Here is a 13,334-nt window from a genome sequence, read left to right as displayed (position 1 = left end):
CTCTGCAAAGGCTGGGACTCATGAAACAGAAACGCAGATGCCCGATGCACTGTGAGACTGGCAAGGTGAAAACTTTAAGCTGAGTGAAAATGGTGGCCGCTGGTGAACTTCTGCAGCAACTCTCCTTCCACCTAGAGCAGTAGGTGGAAAAGAAGGCGTTTGCCTTCATGGGCCTTCATGGTCATAAAACACTGGATCAATAAGATCAGACTTTCTTCAGAAGAAATGCAGAATATATGCCGCTTAACACACACACACACACACACACACACACACACACACACACACCCCTCAGAGAAATGACTTGATTAAATGCAGCATAAAAGCTTCTTATGAGAACCTGAGCAGGTCACAGATCATGTTCATCTGCATCATAATAATGGCAACAGAGCAAATGAATAAAAGTCTAACAAGCACCTCGACACACGCTTTATTATTTTTTTAATCTCGGAATTTTATCTTTAAAATGTCCCTCTCCTTGTTCACATGACCACAATCTCAGCTCAGCTCCTTTCTTGTGGGCTCCCCAATCAGCGTGCGAGAGGGAGGATGTCAAGTGGCACCCAGGCTTTGTGAAATTTCATAAACCCTCGCTGGGCCTCAGCATCTGCACCCTGCTGAACTAACACAGCCCCCAACTCATTTCCAAAAGTTTGTATTTCTCAGCTACGATCATCTCATGTTGAATTCAATTTGTTATACTCTATTAGCTGGAACTTTACGAGAACATGACAGAATAAATGTTGTTAAACGTTTGTTCTTTCGGCTGCATACATGTAAATTGTGACAGAAATTATGTACTTTTTTCCATGACAGGCTATAAAAGAGCTTCCCATTAACTTATTTCACTTGAATACCAGAGACACTGATGATAAAATCCTCTTAAATGAACCATCTATCCTACTTTTAAAATGTATTGCTGATACTACACTAAAAAGAAGCCTGTTACCAGGAGACAGCCGGGAGACCAGGTCACCACTCACCAGCATTAACGCTTTGTCATACAATGTCTGCTATACTGCAGACTGCGAAAGCGTGATCCTGTTAGGAAAGGGGCTTCATGGTCATAAAACACTGGATCAATAAGATCAGACTTTCTTCAGAAGAAATGCAGAATATATGCCGCTTAACACACACACACACACACACACACACACACACACACACCCCTCAGAGAAATGACTTGATTAAATGCAGCATAAAAGCTTCTTATGAGAACCTGAGCAGGTCACAGATCATGTTCATCTGCATCATAATAATGGCAACAGAGCAAATGAATAAAAGTCTAACAAGCACCTCGACACACGCTTTATTATTTTTTTAATCTCGGAATTTTATCTTTAAAATGTCCCTCTCCTTGTTCACATGACCACAATCTCAGCTCAGCTCCTTTCTTGTGGGCTCCCCAATCAGCGTGCGAGAGGGAGGATGTCAAGTGGCACCCAGGCTTTGTGAAATTTCATAAACCCTCGCTGGGCCTCAGCATCTGCACCCTGCTGAACTAACACAGCCCCCAACTCATTTCCAAAAGTTTGTATTTCTCAGCTACGATCATCTCATGTTGAATTCAATTTGTTATACTCTATTAGCTGGAACTTTACGAGAACATGACAGAATAAATGTTGTTAAACGTTTGTTCTTTCGGCTGCATACATGTAAATTGTGACAGAAATTATGTACTTTTTTCCATGACAGGCTATAAAAGAGCTTCCCATTAACTTATTTCACTTGAATACCAGAGACACTGATGATAAAATCCTCTTAAATGAACCATCTATCCTACTTTTAAAATGTATTGCTGATACTACACTAAAAAGAAGCCTGTTACCAGGAGACAGCCGGGAGACCAGGTCACCACTCACCAGCATTAACGCTTTGTCATACAATGTCTGCTATACTGCAGACTGCGAAAGCGTGATCCTGCTAGGAAAGGGGCTTCATGGTCATAAAACACTGGATCAATAAGATCAGACTTTCTTCAGAAGAAATGCAGAATATATGCCGCTTAACACACACACACACACACACACACACACACACACACACACACACACACACACACACACACACACACACACACACACACACACACACACACACACACACACACACACACACACACACACACACCCTCAGAGAGATGACTTGATTAAATGCAGCATAAAAGCTTCTTATGAGAACCTGAGCAGGTCACAGATCATTTTCATCTGCATCATAATAATGGCAACAGAGCACATGAATAAAAGTCTAACAAGCAACTCGACACACGCTTTATTATTTTTTTAATCTCAGAATTTTATCTTTAAAATGTCCCTCTCCTTGTTCACATGACCACAATCTCAGCTCACCCCACCCCCCAACACCTAAGCCTCTCCAGCTAGATCTCCCCGCCTCCTCCCGGCCTCTCTCTCAGACAAGCTGCCCTGCAGAGCCCTAAAACGCTACAAATTTAATCTCCCCCTAAACACCCTACTCACCATCACGATATTCCTCGGACCAAAAACCTGCTACAAAAAAAAAAGCCTATTTCCCAAGTAAAAAACAATCAGTTCAAGTCCACAGCCTGGTTCTCTCAGTTTACTGATATGATCCAACAACAGGCTTCCCTGCTGGTCCAACAGCTGTGCACATGGTGCTGGCCACACCCCCGCACGCAGGTATTCTCCTGTCGTTACCCAAGTCTCCTCTTATCATGTTGGGCCTAGGAGGCTGCCACATCCCTCTCGGTCCCCCTGCCCTACTCACATCTCAGTATGTCACACCTCCCCGGGCTTCATCTGACTCTGAACCTGCCACTAGTCTGACTCTGTCATGAGGGGGTCTCCAGCTTCCGCGTGCATCAGACCCACCTGGAGTGCTTGTCAAAACACAGGTGGCAGGGTCCCACCTCCAGTTTCTGATTCAACAGGTGGGGCTGAGAACACGTATTTCTAACCTGTTCCCAGCTGCTGCCGCCGGTCCAGGCACCCTACCTGGAGAACACGTGCTGCACGACACCTCCTCACGCCGCAGCTCCTACTAGAATGCTATTTCACACTCTCATCTTACTGGGGATCTTATTCTATCAGCGGACACTACTGATACAGAGTTCTCCCCACATGTTCGCCTTTTCTACCCAATTAAGCTGAGACCAGGACTTCATGCTTTGCTACCTCACATTCTGGGAACTAATCGGCAGCTTTCCACTGGTTGAGGAGTATGCCCCCTCTTCCCTTCCAACATTCAAAGTCCTCTGGAATCATGCTCCCCCCAGAAATCTCCCTGGGCAGCACAGAGAGAGGAAACCCTCTTTAATCCTCAACCCGCTGTCTTCTCTTCTGCCCCACTTCCCAGAGCCACTCACTCTTCATCTCGTGGTTTAAGACAGTGGTTTCCAATCCTCTCATCACCACTGTGCTCTCGCATTCTCTGGCTTTGCTTTCACGCCTCTGTCAAAAGACTGTTCTCTACTAAACTGCATCCACAATGTCATAATGAAGTCACTGCTCCACTTTTTTGAAACTAATCAGAGACACACCAGCACTCTGTCATCAGCTTATGATAACCAGTATTCCACAATGAGGGGACAGAGTTCTAGGCTAAAGCAAAGCGGACATCTTAGTGAGGCTGGGTGCCCTCACCGTGGGTAAATTTATTGCTTCCTTCAGGACGCTCAAAATGTTGGGGACACGGCTACTTTCCGGGACTTCTGTCTATTCGGGGGCCATGGATGGAACTAAGAGTCTAGAGAGTAAATAATTAATTTTATCTATTTATAAATTGGTTGACACTGAGTTGTCTTTGTGCTCTCTACAGGAGTTTCCAGTTCAGTACAGCCCATCTTAGATAACAAATCCCTCAGAGGCTTATTGATTTATCTGTGCAGAGTTTACAGTGCAAATGTACCCCAGTATCACTGGAAAATGAGGTGTGCAATATACAATCACTGGCCAAAGAACGTGGCTGACTCACTCTTTTTTATAAATACCTTTTAAAATGCACATCTTTTTTCAAAGCTCCAACACACTTTCCTATCTCCACTAACACTGCATACTGGAATACCACACAGCCCTTCCTGAGTACTCTCGTGTTCTGATTATCAACATCCATTACATGCCACCTTAGTATGACCCACAAGCAAGGTCTCTCGGGACTGACCCACTGCACAGGGAGAACGGTGTGCCCTGAGGTTCGGGCAATCCCAGATCCCTGCTGTTACCTTCCCGTACTTGTTCTCTGCGGTGTTCCTGTCCAGGCCTTCACTGTGGCCACCGCTCGCAGCCCTTGCCCTTCACTCTGGCCTGTGATGGGCTGGACATCAGAACAGGGTTAACAGAGAGTCTAAGGTAAGAGTATAAACAGGACAGTCAAGACTAGGGAGCCTAAGTGTAGAATGTGCAAAAGGTGCTGTAACCAGTGAAAGGAACATTACTTTTGGCTGCTCCTCGGCCACGCTGTAGTGAGCTGTACTGAATGTACTTCAGCTAAGTGAGGTGTACTGAATGTACTTGGATAAAGTCCTCTTGATCATGATCTTTGAAAAATGTAAAAACTAAGGAAATTGTGTTACACTCATAAAAAGTGAAACCTAGGATTCTCCTTAAGAAACTTCAATATTACAGTAACCTTTTTTTTTAATAAATTTATTTACTTATTTAGTTTTGGCTGTGTTGGGTCTTCGTTGCTGCACGCGGGCCCCCTCAAGTTGTGGCGAGCGGGGGGTACCCCCCATTGTGGGGCGTGGGCCTCCCACTGCAGTGGCCTCCCCTGCCGCGGAGCATGGGCTCCAGGTGCGCGGGCCTCAGTAGTTACGGCACACGGGCTTCAGTAGCTGTGGTGCACGGGCCCAGCGGCTCCGCGGCATGTGGGATCCCCCCGGACCAGGGCTCGAAACCGGGTCCCCCGCACTGGCAGGCAGGCTCCCAACCACTGCGCCACCAAGGGAAGTCCCTACAGTAAACTTTAAAAAAATCTTTAGAAGCACGATTAATTACTGTTGGTACTTTCCCCCTTTTTTTAAAAACCAGAATCTCATCTGGTGAAAAAGATTAAAGACACCTTTTAAGTATGAATGTGAGTTGTTCTTATCTGAGAGTCATAAAGCTGGTTCGTGAAAACCACTTAGGAAAAGGTTCTGTTTATCAGAGACTTCCCAAGCAAACGATCAGTCGAAGAAGAATGTGGCTGTTAAGATGCCCAAACCTCCAAATTTAGCTCCCACTATCAGCACTTGACGGATGAATCCCTGACTTCTTTCTCTAAGGGCAGGGCACTTATACTCCGGACGCTAATCACCTAAAAGCTGCAACCCAAGGTTGGCTGGTCCAGGGCAAGCAAGCACCTCCTTTAAACTGAGTCAGCAAAATCTTAAAAGGATTAATTATCAATTGTAGTACTACCCAATTACGTTACCTGACCGATGTTTCCATCCAAGAAGAGCTGCTGATATGCATTCTCTGTCCTCGGGATTTTACTGGAAGAACTTTACGCTTTAAATGTGACTGAAATAAGTGCTGAAAAGGGCTATATGTCAGGAATAAACACTGCTCCTTAATTCTCTGGATTTTAATTTAAAACACAGATTCAGACACTAGAAGATTTGTGTTGGTTTGTCTTTAATTCATTTTCAATTCCCAGGGTACACTTAGTAAAGTGTATCTGTACCTAAATATTGGTATCTTTAATGACTCTTTCCAATGCCCCCCCCACCAAACAGATATTTTGCATTTCTAATTTCCTTGGTACAAAGGCAACCAATATGCATAATTGAACTGCAAATGGAAGCGTGCTTGCTACTTTAGTGAAATTAGAATTCAGTGAAGGCTATAAAAATATTAAACTTAATATCATATTACAGGAAGCCTAAGCATTTTTGATGGGCCCATAATTTTACCACTTCACCTGCTGTATCCACTGGCAAACATGGTTTGGAATATTAATGGAAAACCCCCTCATTATGAAACTGCAGTATTAAAACAAAAAAATCCACAACACTAACAGCTTACCACAGACATTTTCAGAAATTATCTACCTTAAAAATATTTTCCCACCAGACAGTTCAGAAAACAGATTTAATTTTGTAAAGCTAGAACAAATGGAGAGACCCCCCACTGCTTCAAACAATTCATTAATTCAAAAAGTTCTATTTTCCTTGCATTTAAAATCTCTAGAGGAGAAAATCCAATCTCCTCTCCTCCAATCTCCATTTAAGTGTGCCTATTTTGCTGAGGTCCAGATTTGAATAATTCAAAACCGTCTCTAGCAGATGGTGCGTATCAAGGGGCAAGGGGCCAAAACCATGGCATTCTGGGCCAATTAATGCAAACACAAAGCACCCAGCACCCTCCCACCTACTGCCTGCCTCATCCAACAGGCACAGATCCCAGAAGGGGCTGTCAGAAGGAGATGCAAGGAGCACCTATCTAAAGGACAAAGAAAAGGAGTCAGAGACCCGAGTGACCGGATCCCCAAACACTCCTTTGCAAAGTCCACATGTTTTCACCTACCGACACAAGAAGTTTAGGTTATACCTGTTTCCAACTGTAACTTTACCACCTGAGTTTATACAAGAGTTGTTGTGTTTTTTTTAAGGGCCCAATGAGTGATGTGCCGTCTTCTGAAGAAGAGACATGACAGGTCAGCGTCTGGACTTTCGATGCATAATGTAAGGTCCTGCGAATATCAGATTAAGCTGACAGCTGAGAAGAGTTTCACAGGGTGTGTCTGAAAGACATCTGACAGCTGGAAAGTCTCAATCCCCCATCAAAACCCTGATCTGTGTGCCCTCAGACCTCAGTCTGTGTTGCCAGCTCCATGGGTGGATACCACCCCCCTCCTCCTCTTTCCCCTCCTCCTTGCCCCCCTCTCTCAAAGAATGATTTATAACCTTTCCTGTCAGCTAGCACATCCCAAGGGTTTTCAGAGATGGGAAAAAAATAATGTACTAGTCATGTCCTTTTCAGGTACGCTGTGACATTCTGTGTGGTAGGCAGGGCAATGCTGGTAGTATTTTCAGTTGATTTCATGACCTCCTTTTCATAGACTGTATTTGAAAATTTACTAGTGACTTTTCACTATAAAACAAATGCATATTATAGAAAGAAGAAAAACAAAAATTTCTTCTTAAATTAGAAAAATTTCATAAATTAGTAAAATGTATAGGATTGATTTATTTCTAAAAAGGCAATTCAAATATGTACGATCCACCTTCAACAGAAACTAGCCAGTTTTTGTCAAAGCTAGTGGAAGAAAAATGCAATCCCACTCTCGTACCACGCTTCTCGTTAAAATCCTTCAGCACTGGTAAATACTCTGTGAGGCGGATACCACTCTCTCCACCTCACAAATGAGAAAACTGGAACCTAGGGTGGTTAAGAGTATTGGCACAGGTCAGCCGACAGGCTAAACAGCAGGGTTGGGCTTCCCGGTTCAGGTCTCCGAAGCCCAGCTCTAACGCCCTCTGAGTAGAGCGGGTGCAGCCCAGCTCAGCCCAGCTCAGCCGCGCGCTCGTGCGCGCGGGAAGGGAAGGCCGGCCTCCGAGCCCTCTGCGCTGCCCGGCCGCCGGGCGCCTCCTTCTCCTGAGGACAGTCTCTCTCACCCGCAGGAACCCGGGAACCCCACGTCCTCACCCAGATGCCATCACGTGGCTGCATTTTAACAAGACCCTTGGAAAAGTGCAGTGCTTTCACCCCAAGACATGAACGTCTAATAAATGATACAGCGGCCCCTCAGCACGGAAAACTACAGCAAGTGGAGGCTGGTCTCCTCTGCCGACTGATGAGGCTGTCCCGAAAATGCAACAAAATCTGGCTTTACCCAGGTGCACCCCAAGCACTGAGACCGATACACACCAAATAAAAACAAAGGAGGCCTTTCTCATGTGTAAACATAATCTTGTCTCATTAGGAGGAAGGTCTGCAGACACATGGACATTTTGTTATTCAGTGGCTTTTTTCCCCAAGTACATGACACTTTGAGAGCCAAGGTATTTTGCTTTACATTCATTTGTAAGTGGGGCCATCCCCTAACACTGTTGAGGCAGTTCAGTGTCACCAAAGAGCCACTAGATCAGGACAGACACCTGGCTTCAAATACTAGCTCGGCCACTAATCACCCATGTGCCTGTAGGTATTCACGCCCACTCTCTGAACCTTACCTTCTTATCTGCAAAAGGAAGGCCACAACCACAAAATCTTGGTCTTCCTTAAGGAGGCAGACATAAATCAAAACAAATGCCCAGGGTTCGTTATTACTTTAAAAAACATTCCTCTGATGGGGGAGGGGTGAATCTTTCTGAAAGAGATACACATATACTCACACACATTTATACTTCATGTTGGAAAGCACACCTACACTGTGCAACTGCCTGTTGAGACTATTCAGAAAACGATGTTGCTGCCCCATGTCTACCGTGAAAACATCTAAGTCTCATCTACTGACAACCTTACTCAAATTTGACATGGGCAAGGAAATCAAGAGGTAAAGAAGTCGTCAATTTAAAAAAGGGAATTAAAGATACCAGCTGCCCTTGATTTCAATGGAAAAACTGAAACCCTCTGGATCCAAGGAACACCGAAATGCCAACACCCTGGGCCCCTTCCTTTACCAGCATGCTGTAGTTCAGAGCGTCTGGGCATCAGAGTCAAACAGGATGGTCCACACCTTCGCTCTGTCACTGGCCCCCTTCTTAGTACAATGGGGGTAACAGTGCATTCTGCACAGGGCAGATAACAGAAATTACATGATGACATGTATGCAGGCCCAGCACAGAGGAGACCCTCAGTAAATGCTGGCTGCCACCCTCCTGATTTCTCCTGGATAATAACCCGATGCAAGAGTCCAAATCAGGTCTTGCAGCCTCAGGGACAAACACACAAGGGGACAGCTGGTGTGAGCGCATCATAATGAGAGAGACCAATGGATGTAGGGAACAAGAGTTTGCAGAAATGATCAGATAATGAAACACCTTATATCTTTCCCAAGAGGTGAGTCATTTTCTTTTAGGTGTCAAATGAATAGCCCAATGTATCACAATCAAAATCTGTCATGAAAAAAGCCAGCCAGGTACCCATTTCAAATGAGTAGTAGTTTCTAATGATGCCGAACCTTCTGTGACAGTCTCCTGATACTTAAAGGATTAACACGCACTCCCCCACAGCTCCTCCACAAATACAAAAAGCACTGTTGGATCCAGAAGTTCTAATGAGCTAAAAGTTTATTCCATTTCTAAAAATACATTTAAACTCAAACCCATCACTTACATCTCCTTAATTCTGAAATCCAATTCTCAATTTGGGCACTCTACCAGCATCTTTTCAAAATTTGGACTTTGGAAAATATATGCCCTCTCAGACAGGAGGGGAAAAAACCCATCAGACATGCACAGAACTTGCCCCCTTGAGTATATTCCAATTTCCTCAGCCTTCATCTCCCTTACCCTTTCACAATCAGTAAAGTGCAGTTACCAATCACTGGAAATGACATGAGCTTAATGTCAGAAATCATTTAGCTTAAATAAGAAAATAACTCCATTTAGCTTTCTCCCACAAAGTAAAATTAAGTTTGTTTAGCCCTTTTTTATTTACTGCCAAAGGGCAGATTTAATTTCAAGGGAGCGAAAACCAAACTCATTCTGAAGCAAAGTCTGAAGTTACCACTTTAATTTTGCTCTAACTATTGAGGCACGAAGGCTGTAAGCATTAAACTAAAGAGACTTTAATTATGGAAGAACAACAGGTGAGTGGGACCCACAGAGCTTTTTAATCAGAGGGTGGGGGCTTGTGGGGGAGAAAACGACCATATTATTTTGCTATACTGCACACACAAGCTTTAAGAGATCCCACTACTTCTAGGGGGCCTTTTTAGCCCACCCTGTTGGCCTTCATTCTCAGAACTTACCAGATACATTAATAGAGGCCCCTGCATCAATGATCCCACTGTTGGGCCTCACGCAGTACCTACGTGGTGCCGTGGTCTTCACTTTAAAACACACATTTCGGTCTGTCGGGTTGCCAAGCTTTAGGTTGGTGGTGACAACGTCGGTGAAGGGACCTGTGGAATGAGACAGAGATTAATTGGGGATCTCAGGAGGATCGTTTAGAAGAAAGACTGATTTATGGTCTGGGGTCAGGAGGGATGTGCAAATATGGTTAATCCAAAACCATCTCATTATGATGGATGGGAGAGACCAGCTGAGGCTGACGCACTAACAGTAACAGCTAACATTCACCAGGTTCTCACCACGCCACCAGGCACCTGGCCTAGTGAGTGTCCTAGCATACGGTGTCTCCGTGACACCTCACAAATCCATGGTTACTGCCGGAGGAGAAAACGGAGGCTCGGGATGACGCACCGCCTGTCTGAAGTTTTCATGCTAGTTAGCGGTAGTCAGGATCTGGAACCAGGCAGCCTGAATCCAAGGCCAGTTCTTAACCTATGCTGAACACTGATTTCCGCAATAACAAGATGAAATCTAACAGGGAGAATGTAAAGGACTGGACCTGGGTCCAAAATGATTATCAAAGGCAGAGTGTGCCCACAGTAGTAGAGAGGCAAGAATGACGCTGAGGTGTTAATGGTCTATACACACAAACTGCCCCCACAGCAACACAGTGTCGCTGCAGAAAAGGTAACATCATCTCAGGCTGTGGCAAGTTCAGAGTTCTGCTGGGCAGCCCACCCCTGAAACATCACGTTCAGTTTTAACTACCCAGGGTACTGGGAAGATTGAAACAAAGTGCCCTGAGGGTATTTTTTATCATTATTATTTATTCATTTTCTACTTTATTAGATTTTTTAATTAAAAAAGTAAAACATGCTTCTTAAAACAAGCCAAATAATAAAGGATGTATAAAGAGGAAGTTAATCAGCTTTCCCTTGTCCCCTGAGGTAACTAATATTCACAATATGGGAGATGTTTCCACATCACGTATGCTTACACAAGCAGTACACACATACATGAGTGAGGAGGGGGGATTAACAAAAATGGGATCATACCATTTACATTACTCTGAGACTTCTCCAACACCTGACCACTAGGGTTTATCAAGAAATCGGGTGGGGGACGGGGTGGGGGGGTGAACTACAAGGTCTCTTAGGACCTCTTCAACCTCTTTTCAAATTCACATCTTTTCACTATGTAAATCAATGATGTCTTTGTGTTTCCTCCAGGCAAGCTCTTTACCCCATCTTTACATTCACAGGAAGTAAGAGATGGGGTGGGGAGGTATGTGTGCTCCTGTGTTCACAAACTAAGAAACACATGAAGTTGGTTCATCTGCTCCCTACGGACATCCACAACCAAGACGTTTAAATCTGCGCCTTGAAAATTTTTCAATGAGACTCTGAGCTCCTGAGGACAAGAATGATACCAGTTTCTGTATCTCCAGCACTGTGCCTGGCATGTGGTAAAGGGGTGTGTGTGGAGAGAGGGGGCAGGGAGAGAGAGAGACAGAGACAGAGACTGACTGAGAGTCACTCACCAGGGAGGAAAAGTACCTCGTGGATTACCACTAGCAAAATTAAAATCTCAGGCTGCGTTCTCGCCTCTGGAGGTGCTCTGGGCATGAAAAATCAATCTGATATGGGCTTAACAAATATAAATTAAGAAATCAATAACGGTGAAAAGAAAGAAAGGAAAAGGGACTCAATTCCGATAAAATAAACTACAGCCAGTTCCGCTAGAAAACTTATTTTGAAAACGTGAATCTGTTTCAATGTGATTGATGTGCATATTATGGGGACAATCTGAGCATAAAATGGATTTCACATTTGCTTATGTGTGATTTGGTCTGCAAGAAACGCTAAGTGATCACAGAAAACTGCACCCAGCTGCACCGAGTGGCATAGAAATACACAAAATACACAACTACACACACCTCAATCACCCACCAGCACCTCCGTCCACCGTGTGGGACAGGGGCCACACCCATCCTCACCTGGTGTCACCTTCCCTGTGATTTCGGGTAACCCTCCTTCCTCCACTTCAGTACCTCACAAACTGCAACTCTCTTCCAACGCCCACTTCCACAGGCAAACTTCAGGTCTTTTTCAAGGTAAAATGCCATATTTATTGTAGTATGTATATATTTCCGAGCCATTTAATGTGCGCAAAACTGTGCTTCTGCTTGTATCAGGTTCCTGTCTTTGTGCGTGTGTGACCAGCAAAGGTTTTAAGTGCTGTGCACCTAACCTCGTTTCCTCCTCCTAAGTCCTATGGTTTTTACTGTGCTATTTTGTATAGGATGGCGATTTTTAGGAATGCATGTGCCGCGTTGTAGCAGGACTGATTATACTACTAGATTATCTATTGTTTTGTAGTTACTTATACTAAAAGCTATTCCCATTCTTTGAGCAATGACACCTTCAGGAACGAAATGCCTAGGGAATTCCCCAGTGGTCCAGCGGTTAGGACTCCACACTTTCACTGCCAAGGGCAAGGGTTCAATCCCAGGTCGGGGAACTAAGACCCCACAAGCCACGTGGCAGGGCGCCCCCCCCCCAAAAAAGAATGAAATGCCTAGACAGAATTTCTCCATTTGCTTACCTTTCCAATAAGCCCTGCCCTTGGCCCCGTGGCAGTCAAGCTGGACGCCACAGGAGGGAGGCACTTTGTAGGTCCAGCTGTGTCCAGGCATGGGGAAAGGCAGGGCCTCTGCTATCTCATCCCACCTACTGACTCCATCACACATAACCCTCTCTTGACATGCTAAGTCATCTCCTTACTGAGAACTAAAAGCTGACACAGGAGGGTGGGTACCCTGTGGCCCAACAGGATTTTCAGCCACGGTGAGGGCCAGCCAGACGCTGACCACGCGCCATCCTCGTATCAAATTCTTGGCCTCTCGGGAGAAAAAAGACACTTGGTGCTGAGGCAGTCTTTTCGGGATTATGGAGGCAGCAGCTCTCCACGACTCTACCCTTTTCCACTCTCCAACACATGCAGTCTGGCTCAGAATGAAGATGGAGAAAGTCTGATCTCCCGTTAAGTCTCTTTGCTTGAAGTGGATATCACTCCAGCAATGGTAAAAGAAAAAAAGAACAACTAAACACAACTCAAGTTTTCTGGAGTCAAAGAAAGCAATTAAACAAACACACAAACACAAGCTCAGACAGACCTACACGGGCACAATCACGATGTACATATATTCCTTGGCCCTCATGTAAAAGGTGCCAATCACAAGGACTTACATGCCAATCATATAAGCAGAGCTCCAGCTCGAATGACCCCACAATGCTGGGGGGGAAAGGAGAAGAAAACAGACAAAAACTGTGAGACACCTGAAAAGGGGTGCGCTTTCAAATATAAGGCCTACGGGGGAAAACAGTACTCTCACCGACAACCTGAAGGTGCTTCA

General features: G+C 44.8%; 1 protein-coding gene across 1 annotated transcript in view; it reads right to left on the bottom strand.

The window, feature by feature from the left end:
• VAPB (VAMP associated protein B and C) overlaps positions 1 to 13,334 on the bottom strand; it is a 49,488-nt gene that overhangs the window by 13,330 nt on the left and 22,824 nt on the right. The window contains exon 2 of the mRNA XM_082671434.1: positions 9,877 to 10,029. Within this exon, the coding sequence (XP_082527560.1) occupies positions 9,877 to 10,029 (153 nt within the window). The remainder of the gene's footprint in view (positions 1 to 9,876; positions 10,030 to 13,334) is intronic.

The sequence above is a fragment of the Grampus griseus genome, assembly GCF_964374135.1.
Source record: "Grampus griseus genome assembly, chromosome: 14".
Lineage (NCBI taxonomy): Eukaryota > Metazoa > Chordata > Mammalia > Artiodactyla > Delphinidae > Grampus > Grampus griseus.
The sequence above is the reverse complement of the archived record's forward strand: the minus strand, read 5'-3'. Positions and strand labels throughout refer to the sequence as shown.